General features: G+C 39.9%; 1 protein-coding gene across 5 annotated transcripts in view; it reads left to right on the top strand.

The window, feature by feature from the left end:
• The window catches only part of LOC122556422 (protocadherin-10-like), a 175,842-nt gene that overhangs the window by 117,999 nt on the left and 36,482 nt on the right, over positions 1 to 21,361 (top strand). The window contains exon 1 of one of the 5 annotated variants that reach the window (XM_043703058.2): positions 192 to 2,837. The exons of 3 other annotated variants lie outside the window; for them this stretch is intronic. In XM_043703058.2, coding sequence (XP_043558993.2) covers positions 402 to 2,837 — 2,436 coding nt within the window. In that variant the 5' untranslated portion in view covers positions 192 to 401. Of the gene's footprint in view, positions 1 to 191; positions 2,838 to 14,990; positions 17,644 to 21,361 lie in introns of those variants that run through there. One more of the 5 variants, XM_043703056.2, reaches the window with a different exon arrangement.

The following is a 21,361-nucleotide window of genomic DNA, read 5'->3' as shown; positions in this document are numbered from 1 at the left end:
CAGTTCTTCTTTTCACTGCAGAGGCACTCTTGCTTTAAGAGTACGAGCTGTTATTATTGACGGAGTCTCTTTGTGTCGCTGTCAACCAATGAGGTGAGTAAATCTGGCTGAGGATCCAGCAGCACTCCCCCAACACCAAACACTGTGCAGTATCGAAGAAACGAAGAACATCCATTACTCCACGCGCTCGATTCATATCTGACTATACATGGGAGGCAATCTGCGGGATTTGTACAAAAAAGGCCTAGCTACTTTGAAAAGGTACTGCCGGCGCTTGAAGAAAAACGCAGCTTTTTCTGAAATTTGCAAATCCAAGGTAATAAGCAAGTATTTTCTCCTGCTTTAAATAAGGAGCGTGGAATTAATCTGAGAACCAGTTACCTACAATTCTTTGAACGAGAATGGTATTTTTGCTAAATTACCGAGAATCGCAATGGCTCGTTCATTACTTCATTCTTATGTATCTCTCCGAGTCTGTACATGGAAACATTCGCTACTCAATTCCCGAAGAGTTAGAGGTTGGTGCCTTTGTTGGGAATATTGCTGAAGACCTCGGCTTAGATATTAACAAACTGTCAGAGCGCATGTTTCGGGTTGCATCTGAAAATGAAAGACAATACTTAACCGTAAATTTAAAAACTGGAGCTTTGCTTATAAAGGAAAAAATAGACAGAGAGCAGCTTTGTGAACAAGGCCTCAGTTGCGTTTTAATGTTAGAGGCGGCGATCGAGAATCCGCTTAAAATTTATCGTATTGAAGTGGACGTTCTCGACATAAACGATAACGCGCCAGTTTTCCAGAGAAAGGAAGTTAGCCTGGAAATGTCTGAATTGACGCCGCTTGGAACGGTCTTTCCACTTCAGGGTGCGATTGATCCCGACACTGGAGCCAACAGTGTTCGCTCCTATCACCTGAGCCCTAACCAGCATTTCACATTGAAATCACAACCAGACGGTGGGCAACCTGGCATTCCAGAACTGGAGCTGCAGAGAAATTTAGACCGAGAACAGGAACCGAATCTTGAACTAACGCTAACGGCGTCTGATGGAGGGAATCCGAAGAAATTCGGAACCACGCAAATTAAAATTAATGTAGTTGATGCGAATGACAACGCTCCCGTTTGCGAACAAAGTATCTATCACGTTACAATTGCAGAAAATACACCTAAAAATACTTTGATTGTGAAAGTAACTGCCGTTGATGCAGACGAAGGCCTGAACGGCGATGTAATGTACTCTTTCAGTGATCACACTCCTGATAAAGTACGCGAGGCCTTTAGCTTAGATGCGACTACCGGTGAAATTAGGCTGACTGGAATCCTGGACTTTGAAGAATCAGATCGTTACCATATTTCAGTACAAGCTAAAGACAGGGGGCCATATTCACTCGCAGTATATTGCAACGTTTTGGTAATGGTTACTGATGTCAACGATAATTCCCCTGAGATAATAATGAGAACCACGTTGAGCACGATTCCAGAAAATGTTTCACCGGACACTGCCGTGTCTGTTTTTAGAATTACCGATAGAGACTCTCAAAATACAGCAGAGGTTTCCTGCAGAATTGCTGGAGGTATCCCGTTTAGGCTCATAAACTCTTCAAAAAATTACTATACATTAGTCACGCACGGAGTTATAGATCGCGAAAAGGTATCAAAATACAACATTACAATTATGTGTAAGGATGCTGGATCCCCTCCACTTTCGACGAGTAAAAGAATACAAGTTCAAGTTTCAGATATAAATGACAATGCACCACGTTTTACGCAGCCTTCCTTCGCCATGCATATAATAGAAAACAATGTAATTGGAGCTTCAATTGGTTCTGTATCAGCCATTGATCCAGATTCCAATCAAAATGCAAAACTTTCATTTTCGATTTTGAATAGCCTAATAGACAATTTGCCTGTATCTACGTACATTTCGATAAACTCTGTCAACGGCGTAATCTTCGCTCAACAATCATTTGATTTTGAACAAATAACAGGTTTTGAAGTCCACGTGAAAGTGACGGATGCTGGGTCTCCTCCATTCAGCAGTAACGTAACTGTCAATGTGATCGTCGTGGATCAGAATGACAATGCCCCTGTGATTGTGTCGCCTTTGCCGGCGAAAGGATCTGAAATCGAGGAAACAATACCGAGAACCGCTGAACCCGGTTACTTAGTCACAAAAATTACAGCTACGGACGCCGATTCTGGTATGAATGCCAAACTTTCTTACCAACTTCATCTGTCCAATGACGAAACCCTCTTCACAGTGGCTCAGGAAACAGGAGAAATATGGACCATTCGCCAATTTACAAGCAAAGATTCACTCCGCCCAAAAGTTATAATTCTGGTGAGGGACAATGGAACGCCATCCCTTTCATCGACACTTACTATCAATCTATATGTACAGGACGATAAAACAGCAACTATACCAACCACGGGAATGTTGGGGATCACTGGACCATGGAAATCCGATTTGAAATTTTACCTGATGATTTTATTTGGCACAACCTCATTTATTTTACTCTTGGCTATTATTTTTCTGGGTATTAAGGTATGCAGTGGTAGAAATGAAGTCACCAATGATTTTTGCTGCTTCTCCCGGGGAAATTCGCTCCCCGGAATTCAAAAGGCAAGTGTAAATCTGCAGATACCACCCAAGTATACGCAGGCTTATGAAAACGAGAGTCTTCCACAACAATTTCGCTATGATCCCGTTATGAATGATTTGCTATTTCTAAAGTTACACGATTCGGCTCCATCAATGTTTGATGTGAAGACTGGGACATGTGTCGCCACAAAACATGAAAATGCATTAATCTCAATAAACAAAGACATGGATTGCGAGGTAAGAGATGCTTTCTTTAATACATCTTGGGCATTTTAGGGGGGAAAAAGCAAACGAACAGAAGTTAGAACATAAACGTGGCAAAACTTCTAACTACTTAAACTATAATTTCTTGAAAAATGTGATGGCAAGCCTTGAAGTGATCTCTGTTACACTTAGAAATTGTTACTAAATGGAATTGTTTTAACACGTATGTAGTAGCTAGCAACACCAAGAAGTACAATTATTGAAATGGGAGTCATTGCAAAGAATTGAAGGTTTTGAATTATTAGCGACAGCAGGTATAATTCCCTTACTGGTCAGTTTCATTAGGCATATAGCCTTTCCTGACATTAAGCTGTTAGTGATTACTTAGCAACTTTATCAATCAGGAATGGGTTAATGACCCGGGGAAGGAAAAACAAGACCAATCATGTTGATTAATTATTTGAAATTCCAACAAATCCATTTTCAACATGTTATGATGACATTCCTGTTTATAGGACAAGCGGTCGTATTAACATTACATTAAAAGCACAAAAAGGAATCAATAATCATACAAGATAAGGAACAATGGTGTGTAAAACAAGAACTATGGCTTCAAAAATAGAATTGTGAAAGGGGAATTTATAAGTTCAAAGAGATGGTGGCAGAGAAAAACTCTTTCTGTCAGATGGTGGAATGCTTAATCACAAGATCAAATTAGCAGGAGTAGGCTATCCTGGGCCTCGTGACTGTTCCAGAATTTTACGCCATCATCATTGACGACAATGTCAAATTAATAAACTATACCTTGCTTCCTTGATGTCGTAACTCGAACTCAATCAATCTCTGTCTTCAACTTACTCATTGACTAAACATCTTCAACATTTTAGTGCAAGCAACCACTGACAGAGTTATGCAAGTCCTGTCCATCCAAACCTAATAACTCAACTTTAATTCTGAAATTAGGTTTCTTGTACAAGATTCCACTGCCTGTGGGAGCAAACTTTCTGTACTTACTCTGTATACCACTTTAAGAATTTAATATGTTTGTTTGAAATCGTCTGCCATTCTTCTAAACTCCAGAATATTCACGCCCCATTTCCTCAACCTCTACTTTAAGGTTGTTTTTCAATTCCTCTGCTGCACTGGAGTAATGGTCAGTCTGTTATTCCTTTGGCAAAGCAGCAAAAACAAAACACAGTACTCCAAATACAGTTACACTAACGTCCCGAACAATCAAAGGAAGTCTTTGCATCTCTACTGAAGTCATCTTGCAATCAAATCAAAAATATTGAAATTCCGATTTTGTTGCTGCACCTACATGCCAGTTTCCAGTTATTCATACTTCCTAATATTACAGAGTTAAGAAATGCACTACACGTTCATTGCTCCTTCAAAGATGATAGGCTTGTGCTTATCGTTTTGATATTTAATTTGCAGTGATTTTTGCTGTCATTCAGTGAATCTACATCCAAGTTTAGCCTCTTTTTTAATCATTCCCTACATTTGACTGCGCACTTCATGTCATATTTTCAACATTTTTGCAATATTTGCTGATCTAGAAATGTTTGCCATATTTTCATCATTTATATGGATTTTGAACACTGGGGCCCTGGATCGATCTCACTTGGAATATTGTATTCAGTCCTGATTGGCTCATTCTAAGAAAGATGTGGAAGATTTAGAGAGGATGCAGAGGAGATTTATTGGAATGTTGCCTGCACTCGAGGCCATGTCTTATAAAGAAAGGTTGAGGGAGTTAGGGCTTTTCTCATTGGACCAATGAAGGATGAGAGGTGACTTGACAGAGGTGTACAAGATGAGGAGAGGGATAGAGAGAGTGGATACGAGAGACGTTTTCCCAAGGCAGAAATGGCTATCATGGGCATAATTTTAAGGAGATTGAAGGAAGCTTTAGGTGAGATGTCAAAAGTAGGTTCTTTACACTGTGCCGGTGAATGCTGGGTGCGTGGAATTCCCACTGCCAGCAGTGGTAGTAGAGTCAGATACATTTGGGACATTTCAGCGACTTTTGGATAGCCACATGGATGAATGTAAAATGAAGGATATGCAGGTTAGTTTGATCTTAGAGTAGGATGAAAGTTTGGCACAGCATTGAGGGCCAAATGTACCGTGCTGTACTGTTCTACCTTCTAATACTTCAAGGTACCAAGGCTAAGGCAGTTCGGCTAAGAAAGAGAATTGAGATATATCTATGTTTAAAATAAAAGGCATATGAAGTGGAAATAAATTGGAAAAGTTTGAAGATCGAGAATGTTTTAGAATAGAACCAAGGAGCAACACGAGTTTTTTTAAAAAGAGAGAGAATAGAAAACATATTCAATGGTGATACGTATGAAACAGATTACAGAAATTTGTAGAGGTAAGTGACAAAATGCGTAAGTTAACTCTAAATTGATTAAAACATAATCAAGAAAGTTTGCAATGGGGAAGTAGAGAAATTGCTACTTAGAAACGTTGAAGATAGGAGAAGGAGGAGGCTAATCGGCCTTTCAAGCCAGCTCGACCATTCATCGTGATCATGCTTTCTCCCCATAGCCTTTGATCCCAGTCACTCCAAGTGCTATATCGAGCCATCTCTTGAATACATTCAATGTTATGGCATCAATTACTTCCTGTGGTAATTAATTCCACATTCTTTCCACTCTTTGGGTGAAGAAATGTCTCCGCATCTCTGTCATTAATGGTCCATTCCGAATTCTTAGACTATGACCCATGGTTCTGGACACCCCCACCATTGCGAACATCCTCCCTGCATCTATGCTGTCTAATCTTGTTGAAAATTTATAAGTCTCTATGCGATACCCCACATTCACCTGAACTCCAGCGAAAGCAATTCAACCTCTCCTCATACATCAGTCCCACCGTCCCTGGAATCAGCCTGGTAAAACTTGACTGCACACTCTAGAAAGCAAGAATATTCTTCCTCAGAAAACGAGACCAAAACTGCACACACTATTCTAGGGATGGCCTCACCATGGTCCTGTAGAACAGTAACAACATATTCCTACTCCTGTGCTCGAAACCTCTCGCAATGAGGGCAACATGCCATTTGCCTATTTACCACCTGCTGCGCCTGCATGCCTACCTTCAGTGACTGGTGCAGAAGGACACCCAGATCCCGCTGCACACTCAACTTTGCCAATTTGCAGCCATTCATTAAGTAATTTGCCTTCTTGTTTTTGCTTCCAAAATGAATTATATTATATCTGCCATTGATTTACCCACTCACCTCGATGTCCAGATCATGCCGAAGAATCTCTGCATCCTCGTCACAATTCACCCTCTCACGGTATCATCTGCAAACGTTGAGATATTACATTTTGTTGCGCTCATGCAAATGATTAATATATGTTGTGAATAGTTGGTGTCCCAGGACCGATCCCTGTGGCACCCCATGATTTATTGCTGCCAATTTGAAAAATACTCATTAATTCCAAATCGTTGTTTCCTCTCTGCCAACCAGTTTCCTCTTCATCTCAATGCACTTTCCCAATCCCATGTGCTTTAATCTTACACAAAAATTTCTTATGCGGGGCATTTTTAACACTTTCTCAAAGTCCAAATATACTACATCAACTAACTCCCCCCTTGTCAACTCTACTAATAACATCAGCATGATTTCGCCTTCATAAATCCATGCTGAAACGGGCTGGTTCTGCCACTGCTTTCTAAGTGCTCCATTATAAAGTTCTTGATAATGGATTCAAAAATTTTCCCCATTACCTTTGTTGTGCTTACTGGTCTATAATTACCTGGTTTCTCTCAACTTCCCTTAGGCTATAAGCTACCCTCCAATCTGTTCCAGAGTTTATAGAATCCCGGGAGATGACCAAAAATGCATCCACTATTTCTGGATCCACTTCCTTAAATACTCTGTGGTGTCGATTATCAAGCCCTGGGGATTATCTGCCTTCAGTCCTCTCAAGCTTCCCAGCACCATTTCTCTACGAATATTGACCGCCCTCGGTTCACTCCCTCACTAAATCTTGCATTCTCCAAGAATTCTAGTATCTAATTTTGTCCTATTTTGTGAAAACAGAACTCAAAGTATGTACTCAGTTGTCAGACATTTCTTTGTCCCCTATTATGCATTCCTTCGTTTCTGTCTGTCGAGCACCTACATTTGTCTTCACCTTTCTGACACTTAGTGTCGTTCATTCTGTTCCCTGCAAGCTTACTTTTGTATAATATTTCCCTCTTCTCAATCAATCCCTTGGTCATTATTTTTGCTGAATTCTAAACTGCGCCTATTATGAATTCTCAGACCTATTAATTTCCTTGGCCATTCTGTATGTTTCTTCCTTAGATCAGATACTATCCCTAAATGCCTTTTCAAGCCATGGATTGATAAAAGGTTCTATCAATTATGGTCACTCATCGTCAAGGTATCTGGCACTGCCAGATTTGCGATGGTTCCATTCTCATCACACAGTGCCCAGTCTAAGTTGGCCTGGTTTGTAGTTGGTTCCTTCACATATTGTTCAAGAAAACCATTCCATATACACTCCAGAAATTCCATATCTACGATATTGTAGCTAAATTGAATTGTCCAATGTGTGTGCAATTAAAATCACCCATGATCACCGATATTCCTCTTATCAAAACATCTCTGACTTCCCGTTTAATGCCAATCCCAACATCACCACTGCAGTTCGGAGTATATATATGAGACCAACTAATATTTTTTGCACCTTGGTATTTCTTAACTCTATTCTTACAGCTGACACATTGTCAGACCTAATATCCTTTCTCACTATTGTATTAATTTCCTTCCCACCACCTTTTCCTTTTTGTCTGTCCTTCCTAAATACTGAATACGCTGCGACATTCAGTTCCCATCCTTGGTCACCCTTCAGCCATGTCACAAAGCTCATATTTTGTTTCTAAAAGCTGTTCCTTGGCACGAGGAGATTCTGTCCTTGTTTTTTTTTTCAGAGGGACAATAAACTGGTCCAGACTCCGATCAGTCTGGTTTGCTTCATAGCTTGAAAAGATTTTGAGAGACCTTTTGTTTATATGTAAACAGATGAGACTTCAGGCTAAAGTGATCATGCTTTAGAAGTGACCTGTATAATGAAAGGGGAAAGGTCAACTCTTTAGCTGAGCTGAGCTGAGCAGGTTTTAGTTCAGTCTTGAATTGGGAAGTTCAACAGGGAGCTTTCTCTCTCGTTACCGCCGTTCAACTTCAACCTGTAAGCATTTGTTCCATTTATACTGTTTTTTTTTACAAAGGAGGTTGTTTGTTGGGACTGTTGTGTGAATTTAGAGCATACTTAAGTCTAGCTGGATAGGTTGAGTTCTGTAGGGGTTCTTTATTCTGTTCTTTGCGTTTTATTATGTAATTTTGTGAATAGATTTTTGTCTGTTTTAAAATCAAGTAGTCAACCTAGCTATCTTATTCCAGATAATGTTCACTGTACACTTACTGAAGCAAATTGCAAAATTAGGTCTAGAGCTGTTGCTTAAGAATGCATTGAGTGGTCTGGCCCAATCCATAACAATGTGTTTTGCAGGGGAATGGCCACAGGAGATTCCTGCACTGTCTGTCTATCTCTCTTGTCTGGTAGTTACCAATTCCCTTCCTGCCTGCATCGTCTGAGCCTGCTGTGTGACCGCCTTTCTATACGCTATCCATGATTCCCTCTACTACGCAGATGTTCCAGTGTTCGCAGCCACCGTTCTAGCTCTGAAACGCAAGCTTGCAGAAGCTGTAGCTGCAAACACTTCTTGCGCACATGCTGACCGAGGGGACTGGCACTGTTCCTGGCCTGCTGTACGGAGCAAGCGAGCAAATCAAGACTTTGAGCTGTGAACGTAATAGATCCATTCTGTATGCATTTATTAAGGAAGATACAAGTAACCTCCCAGATCTAGGAAGAATATAGAGTTGAAAGAATTCGTAAGGACGCTGAAGTGGAGAAATTAATAGGGTTAAAAGTTGAAAAGTTCTGATGATTTCATAGTCTGCATCACAGATTGGCTACAGGATTCGTCATGCATTGGTAATTCTTCACGTGCTGAAATGATTGCTGCAGATTGGAAGTTTGAAAATCTCACGATGCTATTTAAAAGAGGAGCAAACGGAGAAGCAGGGAACGAAAGGCCCTTCAGCGTTGCATCATAAGTAGGTAAAATGCTAAGAATATATCATAAAGGACGTCAGGAACCAACAGCAGAACACAAAAATAAAACGTATCTAATCGGGCAGGGTCAGCATGGATTTGCAAGTGGAAATTCGTGTATGACAAGCTTCATACACGAGGATTCGATGGATGTGGAATATTTATACTTTCACAGGCTTTTTGGAAGGGTGACGCATTGCACGTTGGTGTGCTAAATTAGAACAAAGAGTATAGGAAGTAACATGGATTAAGGAGTATCCAGAAAAATTAAAGATAAGCAAGATGCAATACACGGTTCATTCTTGTGTTAGCTGACTGACAACTGACAAGGAACATCATTTTGATTGCAGATATTCACAATATAACTTAGCAGTTTGGTGATAGTCACCGATTATAATCTTTCCAAATTTGAAGATGATGCAAGATGAGCAGAAATAAGTGTTTTGAGGAAAAGAACATAGAACATAGAACATAGAAGAATACAGCGCAGTACAGGCCCTTCGGCCCTCGATGTTGCGCCGATCCAAGCCCACCTAACCTACACTAGCCCACTATCCTCCATATGCCTATCCAATGCCCGCTTAAATGCCCATAATGAGGGAGAGTCCACCACTGCTACTGGCAGGACATTCCATGAACTCACGACTCGCTGAGTAAAGAACCTACCCCTAACCTCTGTCCTGTACCTACCCCCCTCCCCCCCCCCCCCCCCCCCACCTAAAGGTAGAACTATTCAGGAGGATTTGGTCAGGCCTAATGACTAGATACCAACATGGCAAATGGGACAATGGGACATAACGTGGAGAAATCTTCAGTCATTCACTTTGGGAGGAAGACCTGATGTGGAGCGTATTTCTGAAATGGTGACTGAATGGAAATGTGTAAAGGAAATTGAGTGTCCTTGTAAATCAGCCACTGAAAGGTAACACGCATTTGTAATTATCATTTAGGAAGCTAATACAGTTGTAGCCCTTATTGGGAAAATAAAAACAAGATTTGAGAGCAGAAGTAGTAACATCTATTTTCAATTGTGCGAGTTTGGTTAAACTGCGCTAGAAACAATGTTTCTAATTTGGGTTTCCTTAACTGACGTGGAAGCAGAGTACACAATCCATTGGTTATAACATTCCGAACTATTCTGGGCGTCGAAAAGATTACAGTAGACTGGAATAAAGTTAATCGAGCACCACTGTTCAAAAAAAGGACGGAGTTAAACAGTGGGTAAGTAGTAGACAGTAGACCAGTCTGTTTAATATTGGTCACCTGGTAATAGTCAGAATACGTTATTAGGACGTAACAACGGGACATTTGGAAATTCAAAACACAATTCATCATAGTCGGCATAGTTTATGAAGGGTGACTCGTGTTTGACTAATTTATGAGGGTTCTTTGAAGTTGTAACAAGCAAACTGAATAATCAGGACCGTGTGGATGCAGTATGCCTGGACAACCAGAAACAAAGTAAGATCATATCAGGTTAGAGGTAATGTATTAACTTAAACAGAGGATTGGCTAATGAACAAAAGGCAGAGAGTCAGGGAAAAAAATATTCGTTTTATCTTTCTGGCAAAAGTTAGCCTGTGGAGTACCACAATGTTCAGTCTTCCGACCCTATTTAATAATCTATATTAATAACTTGGATGCATAGATCGAATATGGAAATGTGTTGCTGGAAAAGCGCAGCAGGTCAGGCAGCATCTAGGGAACAGGAGAATCGACGTTTCGGGCATTAGCACTTCTTCCTCTCTGATCCATCTCTGATCTCCAGCATCTGCAGACCTCACTTTCTCTGCATAGATCGAATCTGCATCAGCCAAATTTGCAGCTGACACAAGTTTTGTGTGAAAGTCAGTTTCAATACAAAATGAGCGGTTTGCAAATGGATATGGATAGTTTAGGTAAATGAACCAAAAGTTTGCAAATAGTGTTTTATAGGGATACGTGTGTGATTACTATATTTAATGGGTAGAACAGAAAGGCAATTTATTATGTAAGTGGAGAGAAAATTCAGAACACTTCAGTGAGAAAGAATCAGACCTCCTGTATGAATTGAAGAAAGCTAATCTACAAGTGCTGCAGGTAGTATAAAAGGACGTTATTTTTGTGAAAACATGTAAGTATAAATATAGGAAAATGTTGCTACAACTCTACAAGACATTAGTGAAACGGCACGTGGAGTATTGTTCACAGTTTTAGCGCCTTAATGAAGGAGAGATGTTGTTTTATTTGAGGCAGATTGGAGGGGATTCTCGAGATTGAATTCCAAGGTGAGGCGCCTGTCTTATGAAGTGAAATTGAGCAGTTTAGGCCAATACATGTTTGTGTTTAAATGAATGAGGCAACCTAAAATAAGAGGTGATTGCTTTAAGATAAGGGATAGCAGGTATAAAATAGAGATGAGGAGAAATCACACAAATGGTCTTGAATCTATGGAATTCAGTACTCCAGAGAATGATAGATGCCAGGACAGGAAATTTAAGTAGGAGATAGACATATTTGCAATTCGTAATATTTTGAAGGGTTAAGGAGAGTGGGTAGGAAATTGGAATTGAGGCCAATATGAGATCAGTCACGATCATATTGAATGGCAGATCAAGCTTGAGAGATTGATTTGCTGACTCTTGATATTAGTTGTTATTTTCCTATTTTAGGAAATGTATTGTTTGCATCAAGGAAATACAATTAGAATTCATCAGATTTGTTTAACTAATGGCAGGACAGCACTTTGAAGAGTCTAGGGAACCAAGTCTGTATTTTCACGAAGAACAGGTGAATTTATTGAAACCAGAAAAAAAAATGAAAACGGTAGACAGGGTAGATAACGATAAGACAACCAATGAGAAGTCTGGAAACAGACAGCACAACTTAAAATTATGGTGTGGCATTTAGGATTGAGATGATTAGAAAATCTTTCCTCAGAAGTGGTGAATCTTTTGAACACGCTCCCTCAAATTGTTCTGAATATCATTCTGTAGATATATTTAAAGTAAAAGTTGATAAGTCTTTGAATACGCACAGAATATAGGTTATGAGGTTAATGAGGATAAACAGTATTAAAACGTTCGATAAACCATTGTTTTATTAAATGGCAATGCAGGCTCAAAGGGCTGAATGTCCGGCTCTTGTTTCTGTATTTGCATGCTGATATTGCTTGACACTAATGTGGCATGGAAATTGTAACTTATTTGCCAGCCGAAGCTTGATTTTCATCTAGCTCGTGTACATAACAAATGAGCTCTTTGTTGTTTATGTATTTATGGTATATGATTTACTGACATCTGTGCAAATTCAGTAAAAGGAGGAAGAGAGGACTGCAGATACTAGAGATCAGAGTCAAAAAGTATAGTGCTGGAAAAACACAGCCAGTCAGGCAGCATCTGAGAAGCAAGAGAGTCGATGTTTCGAGCATGAGCTCTTCATCAGGTTCTGATGAAGAGCTCATGCTAGAAACATCAACTTTTCTACTCCTTAAATGTTGCCTGACCGGCTGTGCTTTTCCAGGACCATAATTTTCGACCAATGTTCAGTAAATGTCCATACTGCTGACCTGATAAAGCTGGTGCAATGTGATTATAAGAAGATCATTAAGCAAGAAAGCGTAAATTTGTCAGCATATAACCCGTCCACAAAAAAACAGATTAAATGCAATCCAAACATTAAGTGCCCTCATGCCCATCTGTCCACATTAGAGCAACACAATGATGATTTTGCTACCAAAAGTGAATTAGTCAGCCATGATTTGCTCACTGTTTTTTTTGTTTGCTTCATTTTGAATTAGCTAAAGTTCACGATATAGCCATTCCAAACATGTGTCAACGAACTTGATTCCAGTGCTGAGTTGACAGTGTCTTCCATCGACTCTGAAACAACATTGGTCGGAATATAGAAGCAAATAATTTCAGATTTTGCAGTCAGTAGAAGTGAGGGGCGATGTCCTACATTGGCTGAAATCATTGTAGTACTTAGTTTATTAATTGTAGTTTTGGAAACCAATCCCTCTACTACCACATGTTTTTGCATTTTGCTCAGAACATTATTCTGGGACTAACAATGTTCAGTTCCTTTACTGACAGATTTCACACATCAGCACATTGCCTATGTTTCCAAAGGTTTTGCTTTGTCAATGTCAACCATAATAACTGTGTCAACTTGGTTTTTCTATGCTCTACAAATCTCAATTTATTCCTACACAAAGCATTTGCACTACCTCGAGGCTGTAAGTCAGCTGTGCACAATGTGCACTTGCTTTTTTGTGCACAATAGCACTCAAGACGCACGACACAATTGAAGGCCAATTAGCCCAGGAGAATGAAGCTGAAACCATTACTTTATGGTTATATTTCTTTTTTCACCATCATGGTTGCAATATGGGCCATCTTCAAGAAGCACTGCAGCAATTCGCCAAGACTTCATTTTCAGTAACTTCTAAACGTGTAAACACAATGTCAGAGTTGACCAAGAGCAGTGGGTGCGTGAGAGTATAGCCATCAAGAAGTTGCATTTCACAAGACGCAGCATGGTAAGTTGGAAAAAAAGTAAATTGGTTTCTTTTTCACCAAAGGGTCAAAATACTTGAATTTCCAATGAAAATTGCGACTATAGTGACAATGCAGAGATCGTTTCCTGTCAGTAAACCTCCTACAGAATCATATTTTCATGGGTAATTAAAATCAGACAGGAAGTATTGGCGTTGACAGTGACACCACCCGACTCAACTAATTAATCAAAAGGCTGCTTTTTTATAAGGGAATAAAAATTAAATTCGCAATTAGCTGTCTATTGGAGCATTGGTCTTTAGTTATTAGCTAAAGTATATGTAGGGCAAAGTCAAGCTCAGCTTTAACTTCAGATAATCGTTCCAAAACGATGGCAGAGTTGAAAAACAAGTTACCACCGAATACCACCTGTCTTGTAAATCATATCTCCATATCAAATTGTCCCCAGTACAAGTATGAGGCCGGAACCTGAGCAGAAAAGTTTACAGTGACAGCCCAGTGAAATCCTGAAGGAATGATGCACAATTGGAGACGCGTTTTCTTTTCATGGAATGTGTCATCTTTCTGCTTACTTGACTTGAAAAGATCCATGGCACTATTTAGAAGAATGGGCAGGCAATTTTCGTGGTATCCCGACCATACTTATCCCTCAATCAGCACCAGGGAACAAAGTATCTCGGCTTTGCTACATTTATAGTCATGTACAACTGTGACACGAAACCATCGTTTTAAATTACGATTACATAGATAAACACCTCACAGTGGCATGATTGACAAGATATCCTCTTCAATGTAGCAGATGCCTAAAACGCAATGGTATTGAGCATACATGAAGTGCACTATGCAAAAGAGGTTATTGTTAGTTATAACTAGCAAAACTAACATTTGTTTTTAAATACGTCTACGAAAATTTATGCTGCTCCTGCTCCTTGGATGCTGCCTGACATGCTGTGCCTTTCCAGCACCACACTCTCGACTACGAAAATTCATGTGAATATGTCAAACGACATAATTAGAACTGAGAGTATAATTATTTGAATCACTTTTCAAACATACCTGACGGCAAAATATCAACGTTTGTACCTCGTGAATAGTTTATTCGAGTAATCATGTGAATAGCAAAGTGAATAGGAAGTCTTATTAATTAGATCACGTACCGAAGCTGCAAAGAACAATGTTACTCAAATGGATGGTGTTGCGACCTATAAAGCATCCTACTTATCAGATTGCACGGCAGTGGCACCATGTGGTACCATGTGGTATCATGTGACTACTGTAATAAGATTAGCCAGAAATGTCAATTGAAGTTGCACAACATTAAATACACAAAGCAGTTCTTACCGGTTTCTGTAGAGGCACTATTGCTTTAAGAGTACTAGCTGTTATTATTGGCCGAGTCTGCTTGTGTCGCTGTCTACCAATGAGGTGACGAAATGTAGCTGAGGATCCATCTCCACGACCGCCCCCCTCTCACCCTGCAACATATACTGATCAGTGTCGATGAAACAGGGAAGATTCCTCTCCCCACTCGCCCGATTCACATCTGAGAATTAGTCGCAGAAAATCTGTGGAGATTTGCACAATCATCGCGAATGTGATTAACAAAATATTTTCGGATATCTACTCAAAATTGATCGCTTATTTCAAAAACCAGGAAACGTAAGGTAATGAACGATTGTATATGCTTCCTTACAATAGGACCGTACAAAATAACTGAAAACTATTGTTTTATTTGCAATTTTTTGATCAAGAATGGCCTTTTTGCGGAAATACCGAGTATCGCGTTGGGCGTGTATTTACTTGATTCATGTGCATCTCACCAGTTCGGTCTTTGGAAATATCCGCTACTCAATTCCTGAAGAATTAGAACTTGGTGCCTTTGTTGGGAATATCGCTGAAGACCTCGGTTTAGATGTTAAGCAAATGTCAGAGCGCAGGTTTCGGATTGCATCTGAAAACAAAGGACAATACTTAACAGTCAATTTTAAAACTGGAATTTTGCATGTCAAGGAAAAAATAGACAGAGAGCAGCTTTGTGAACAAAGTCTCAGTTGCATTCTGATGTTACAGGCTGTGATCGAGAATCCACTTAAAATCTATCGTATTGAAGTGACCATTCTGGACACAAACGACAATACACCAGTTTTTCAGAGACAGGAAGTTAACCTGGAAATATCAGAAATGACAGCCCTCGGAACAGCCTTTCCACTCCAGAGTGCTGTTGATCCAGATGCTGGAACAAATAGCGTTCATTCTTATCAACTGAGCCCAAACCAGTATTTCACATTGAAATCACAACTAGATGGCAGACAAAATGGCATCCCAGAACTGGTGCTGCAGCGACATTTAGACCGAGAAGCAGAACCGAATTTTGGATTAAGGTTAACGGCGTTTGATGGAGGGAACCCCAAGAAATTCGGAACCATGCAAATTAAAATTAATGTAGTTGATGCGAACGACAACCCCCCGGTTTGCCAACAAGACATTTATCAAATTACGATTTCAGAAAATATACCCAAAGACACATTGATTGTGAAGGTAACTGCCATGGATATGGACGAGGGCCTGAACGGTGAAGTAATCTATTCTTTCAGTGATCACACCCCTGTAAAAACACGTGAGGTATTTAGCTTAGATTCAATTACCGGTGAAATCAGAGTTGCCGGCACTTTAGACTTTGAAGAATCAGATCGTTATCAGATTTCAGTGCAAGCAAAGGACAAAGGTTCACATCCGCTGGAAGTACATTGTAACGTTTTAGTAACGATTACTGATATTAACGACAATTCTCCAGAAATAATACTAATCACGACGACGAAAACGATCGCAGAAAATGTTTCACAGGACACTGTAATAGCTGTTCTCAAAATTGTAGACCGAGATTCTAAGAATGCCGCAGACGTTTCTTGCAGAATCTCACGAACTATCCCATTTAAGCTTATCACATCATTTGATAATTACTATACATTAGTAACGCATGGTGATATAGACCGAGAGGTTGTGCCAGAGTACAACATCACTATTACATGTACTGATAATGGGTCGCCTCCACTCTCGGCCACAGAAACCATCCAACTTCAAGTTTCAGATATAAACGACAATGCGCCACGCTTTACGCAGCCTTCCGTCATTATGCATGTAGCAGAAAACAATGTTATTGGTGCTTCAATTGGTTCTGTGACAGCCTTTGATCCAGATTCCAATCAAAATGCCGAACTTTCATTTTCGATTTTGCATAACCTAATACACAATTTACCTGTATCCACGCTCGTCTCTATAAACACCGTCAATGGCGTGATTTTTGCTGAGCAATCCTTTGACTTTGAACAAATAACAAGTTTTGAAGTCCGTGTGAAAGTGACGGATGCTGGGGCACCTCCACTTAGTAGTACTGTTACTGTCAATGTGATTGTCGTGGATCAGAATGACAATGCCCCTGTGATTGTGTCGCCTTTGCCGGTGAAAGGAAATGCAATCGAGGAAACAATACCGAGATCCGCCGACCCCGGTTACTTAGTGACAAAGGTCACAGCTACCGATGCGGACTCTGGTATGAATGCCAAACTTTCTTACAAAATCCACCAGTCAAGTGATGAAAGCCTGTTCACTGTCGCTCAGGAAACAGGCGAACTGTGGACGATTCGTCACTTTACACGCAAAGATTCAATGCACAAAAAAGTTGTAATTTTGGTGATGGATTATGGAACACCATCCCTTTCATCGACAGTCAATATCGATGTATATGTGCAGGATAAAACAGAAAATGCATCAAACACTGGCATGTTGGGTACCATTGGACAATGGAAAACTGATTTCAAATTTTACCTCATGATATTATTTGGAGCAACCTCGTTTGTTTTACTCCTGGCTATTGCTTTTCTCGGTTTTAAGGTGTGCAGTGATAGATATGAGACCAACAAAGTTTTTTGCTGTTGGAATGCATCATGTTTCTTCCAGAGGAATTCTCTGCAGGGAATTGAAAAGGCTAGCGTAAATCTACAGATAGCACCCAAAAGTACCCAGGCTTATGAAAGCGAGAACCTTCCACGACAATTTCGCTATGATCCCGTTATGAATGATTTACTGTTCCTAAAATTGCATGATTCGGCTGCATCAATGATTGACCACAAGACTGGCACTTGTATCGCTGCAAAACACGAAAAGACATTAATCTCTACCAATAAAGAAACCAATTACGAGGTGAGAGGTTTACTCCTAAATATATATTGGGCATTTAAGGTTAAAATATTGACGAGAACTAAGAAAGTACATGTGTAGTAAACGCATTTGTTATTATGTAAAGTATAATTCAAATCAACTCCTTACCAAAAGAAGCAGCAGTTTTGGTGATAAAGAACATTACATAGAATATTACAGCACAATACATGCCCTTCGGTCCTCGATGTTGTGCCGACCTGTGAAAACCAATCTGAAGCCCATCTTACCTACGCTATTCCATTATCATCCATATGTTTATCCAATGACCATTTAAATGCCCTTTAATTTGGCGATTCCACTACTGTTGCGGCAGGACGTTTCACGTCCTTACTACTCTGAGTAAAGAAACCACCTCTGACGTCAGTCCTATATCTATCACCGCTCAATCTAAAGCTATGTCCCCTCGTCTTAGCCATCACTATCCCAGGAAAAGGCTCTCACTGTCCACCCTACCCAACGCTCTGATTATCTTATATGTCTCAATTAAGTCACCTCTCAACCTTCCTCTCTCTATCGAAAACAGTCTCAAGTCCCTCAGCAATTCCTCATAGGGCCTTCCCACCATGCCAAGCAATGTCCTAGTAAATCTCCTCTGAATCTTTTCTAAAGCTTCCATATCCTTCCTATAATGTGGTGACCAGAACTGTACACATTACTCCAAGTGCAGCTGCACTAGAATATTGTGCAGCTGCAACATGACCTCATGGTTCCAAAATTCAGTCCCTCGACCAATAAACGGTCACACACGGTATGCCTTATAACTCGTTTCAAATCTAAGCAATCTAAGTAACCTGGATGGCAACTTTCAGGGATCAATGCACATGGACTGCAAGATCTCTCTGCTCATCTGCTCTACCGAGAATCTTACTATTAGCCCAATACTCTTTATTTCTGTTGCTCCTTCCAAAGTGAATCACCTCACACTTTTCCGCCATTAACTCCATTTGCCACCTCTCAGCTCAGCTCGACAGCTCTGTTTTGAAGCGATTTTCTATTAAACTTAGAAGCTGCACTTTCAGTGTATACATAGCAGCCGGAAACACCAAAAGAATGAAATAACTGAAACGGGAGGCATTGCCAATACGTGAAAGCTTTAAATTTTTAGTTAGAACCTGGATAATTGGCATGTTGGCCAGTCTCATTAAGCATATAACTTCCTGACCGAAAGCTGGCAGTGATTATTTGGTGACCTAAGTAATTTGGTAAGTATGGATGACCTGAAGTGTGAAGACCAAACCTGTTCAATAATTACTTGTATTTACAACAAATCTATTAGTTCAATAGTCCCATTGAGATATGTATTTCATGTGCAAGGCAGTCATATTGGCATTGGTAAAAGAAGTATGGCTGCAGAAAAAGATAGTAAAGGTGAAAAAATATGAGTTGAACAAGAAGCTGGCAGTGAAATCTGTTTACGTCAGTGGCACGGAAGAGGACAAAAACATTAGAACAATGGAATTCCCTTCCTGAGTGCATTGTGAATCATTCTACAGCATGTGAACTGCAGAATGTGATGGAGGTAGCTCACCACGATCTTCTCAAGGGCAATTAAAGATGGACACTAAACTCTGGACAGCCAGCGATGCCCACATTCCAAAAGTGAAAAAGAAAAAGAACAGAAATAATCTATTCAAACCCACGAGACTGATCCACCATTTTTTAACATGACCATCGACCTCAACGTCAAATTCCCAAGCTATCCCCTCATCCCTTCATGTCAATAATTTGACCTCCATCAATGTCTGTCATTAACCTATTGACTAAACATCGTCAACCTTCTGGTATAGACGAGTCAAAGTTTTCACCAGTCTCAGATTGAAGAAAGTCCTCTCCATTTCAGTTCTAATTGGCTTGCTTTTATTCTTTGACTGCTCATTGCAGAATCATCCCTTTTCTATTTACTCTGTCTACCACTTGAAAATCTTAGGAAGTTTATTTGACATCGTCTGTTACTCTTCTGAACTCCAGCTAACACGCACCCCCATATAATCAATCTCTACATTTATTATTATCCATAATCAGTCTGTTGAGACTTTTCTGCACTTGTTCGATGGCAAGTATGTCACTCTTTTGGTAGGAATCACACACAGTACACTGGGTGCAATTGCACCCGTGTCTTCAACAATTGAAGCACGTCTTATTCACCCTGTACTCAAATCCTCTTGCTATAAAATCTAACATAGTGAATTCTGAATTGACTTCAGATCTTGCATGCCAATTTGCAGTAATTTATGAACAGGGCCATCTAAGTCCCTCTGGACCTTAACACTTTCTGCTCTCTGACAGTTGATAAATACACTAAACGTTTGTTCCTCTTATCGAAGTGGATAACTGCAAGCACATCCACTTGATATTCCACCTGCAATGATTTTGCCTGCTCGTTCAGCCTTTCTAAGGTAGCTTCAAAGTGTTTTCATCAGCCTCACATCTCACCTCCCCAGTTCGCAACCTACCACGTTTTGTATCATCTGCATACCTGAAAATGCTGCATTTGGATTTCCATATTATGATCATTGATATGGATTTTGAATACTGGGGACCAAACACTGGTTCTTGTGCTAACCACTGGAGACATCAGGTGAACCTGAGAATGAACAATCTATTCCTAATCTATGCTTTTTGCCTGTCAACCTCAATCTATGTTATTAAATTAACCACAGATCAACGTGCTTGAATTTTGTTTCCTAATTTCCTTGGCGGGACTTTATCAAAAAGACCTTATAAAGCCACAATTCTAATAATTAATTCTCTCAATAACATCTTAAGAAAGCACTTCCCCACTTCTAAAACATAACGTCCCGTTCATAAATTCATGTAGACTATTCCACACGCATCTCTACACGCATTTCTTAGAATGCATGGTAATGGTCCTTGTGTTCCGGGGATTTACCTGCATTTAATCATTTTAGTATCTCCAGTGTGACACTTTGACTGGTACCAATTGTTTAATTCCTACACTCTCGTTGGGCCCTTGGCTTTTAATTATTTCCGAAAGTTTTTATTTGTGTCCTCCTGCCAATGCAAGACACAAATAACTGAATTATATGCACTGTCATTTCTCAAATTTATTAATTTTCTGCATTTGTCCGCACTGCACCCTTTTCTTCCCAAATGTTTTCTTTTTAATATGTTGATAGAACCTTTTGCAATCCTTCTAAGCAACTGGAATTATTTTCCAGTTGCTTAGAACTGGATACACAGTTCATACACAGTTGACAGTTTCTATTAAAAGACATTAGCCATCTCCTAGCTTCATTAACGCTCCCAGTCCAGAGGTTTACAGTTTCCTTTGGGGTGTAAAAGATCGAAAAGTTCCTTTGTTTTAGTTGGTTCTCGATATCATTTCTGAAATTATCTTGAACACATTACAGGAATTGCTCCTCCACAGCGATGTTTGATTTAATCACTTTATATGCAGATTGAAGTCATTGATGTCTACAGCGCAGAAAACGGCCCGTTAGCTCGTCGAGTCCGTACCAATCAAACCAACCACACTGTACACACTGAGCATCCTATACAATCGGTCTGTCCTGAAATATCTTAACACATCCATACAGAGAGATCACAATCATCTTCAAACTGAGTTTGAGAAGGCAGAAAGGAAAGTTAATCAGCAATCAGTTCCAAACAGTCTAGCTCTGTTTCTGCATGCCTGCTTCGTCATCCTTTTCTTAGATGCTCATTAAGCAGTGCTAAATGT

The sequence above is a fragment of the Chiloscyllium plagiosum genome, unplaced genomic scaffold (assembly GCF_037043375.1).
Source record: "Chiloscyllium plagiosum isolate Xiang-an unplaced genomic scaffold, Cpla_swu_hap1 HiC_scaffold_16, whole genome shotgun sequence".
In the NCBI taxonomy this organism is placed as follows: domain Eukaryota; kingdom Metazoa; phylum Chordata; class Chondrichthyes; order Orectolobiformes; family Hemiscylliidae; genus Chiloscyllium; species Chiloscyllium plagiosum.
The sequence above is the reverse complement of the archived record's forward strand: the minus strand, read 5'-3'. Positions and strand labels throughout refer to the sequence as shown.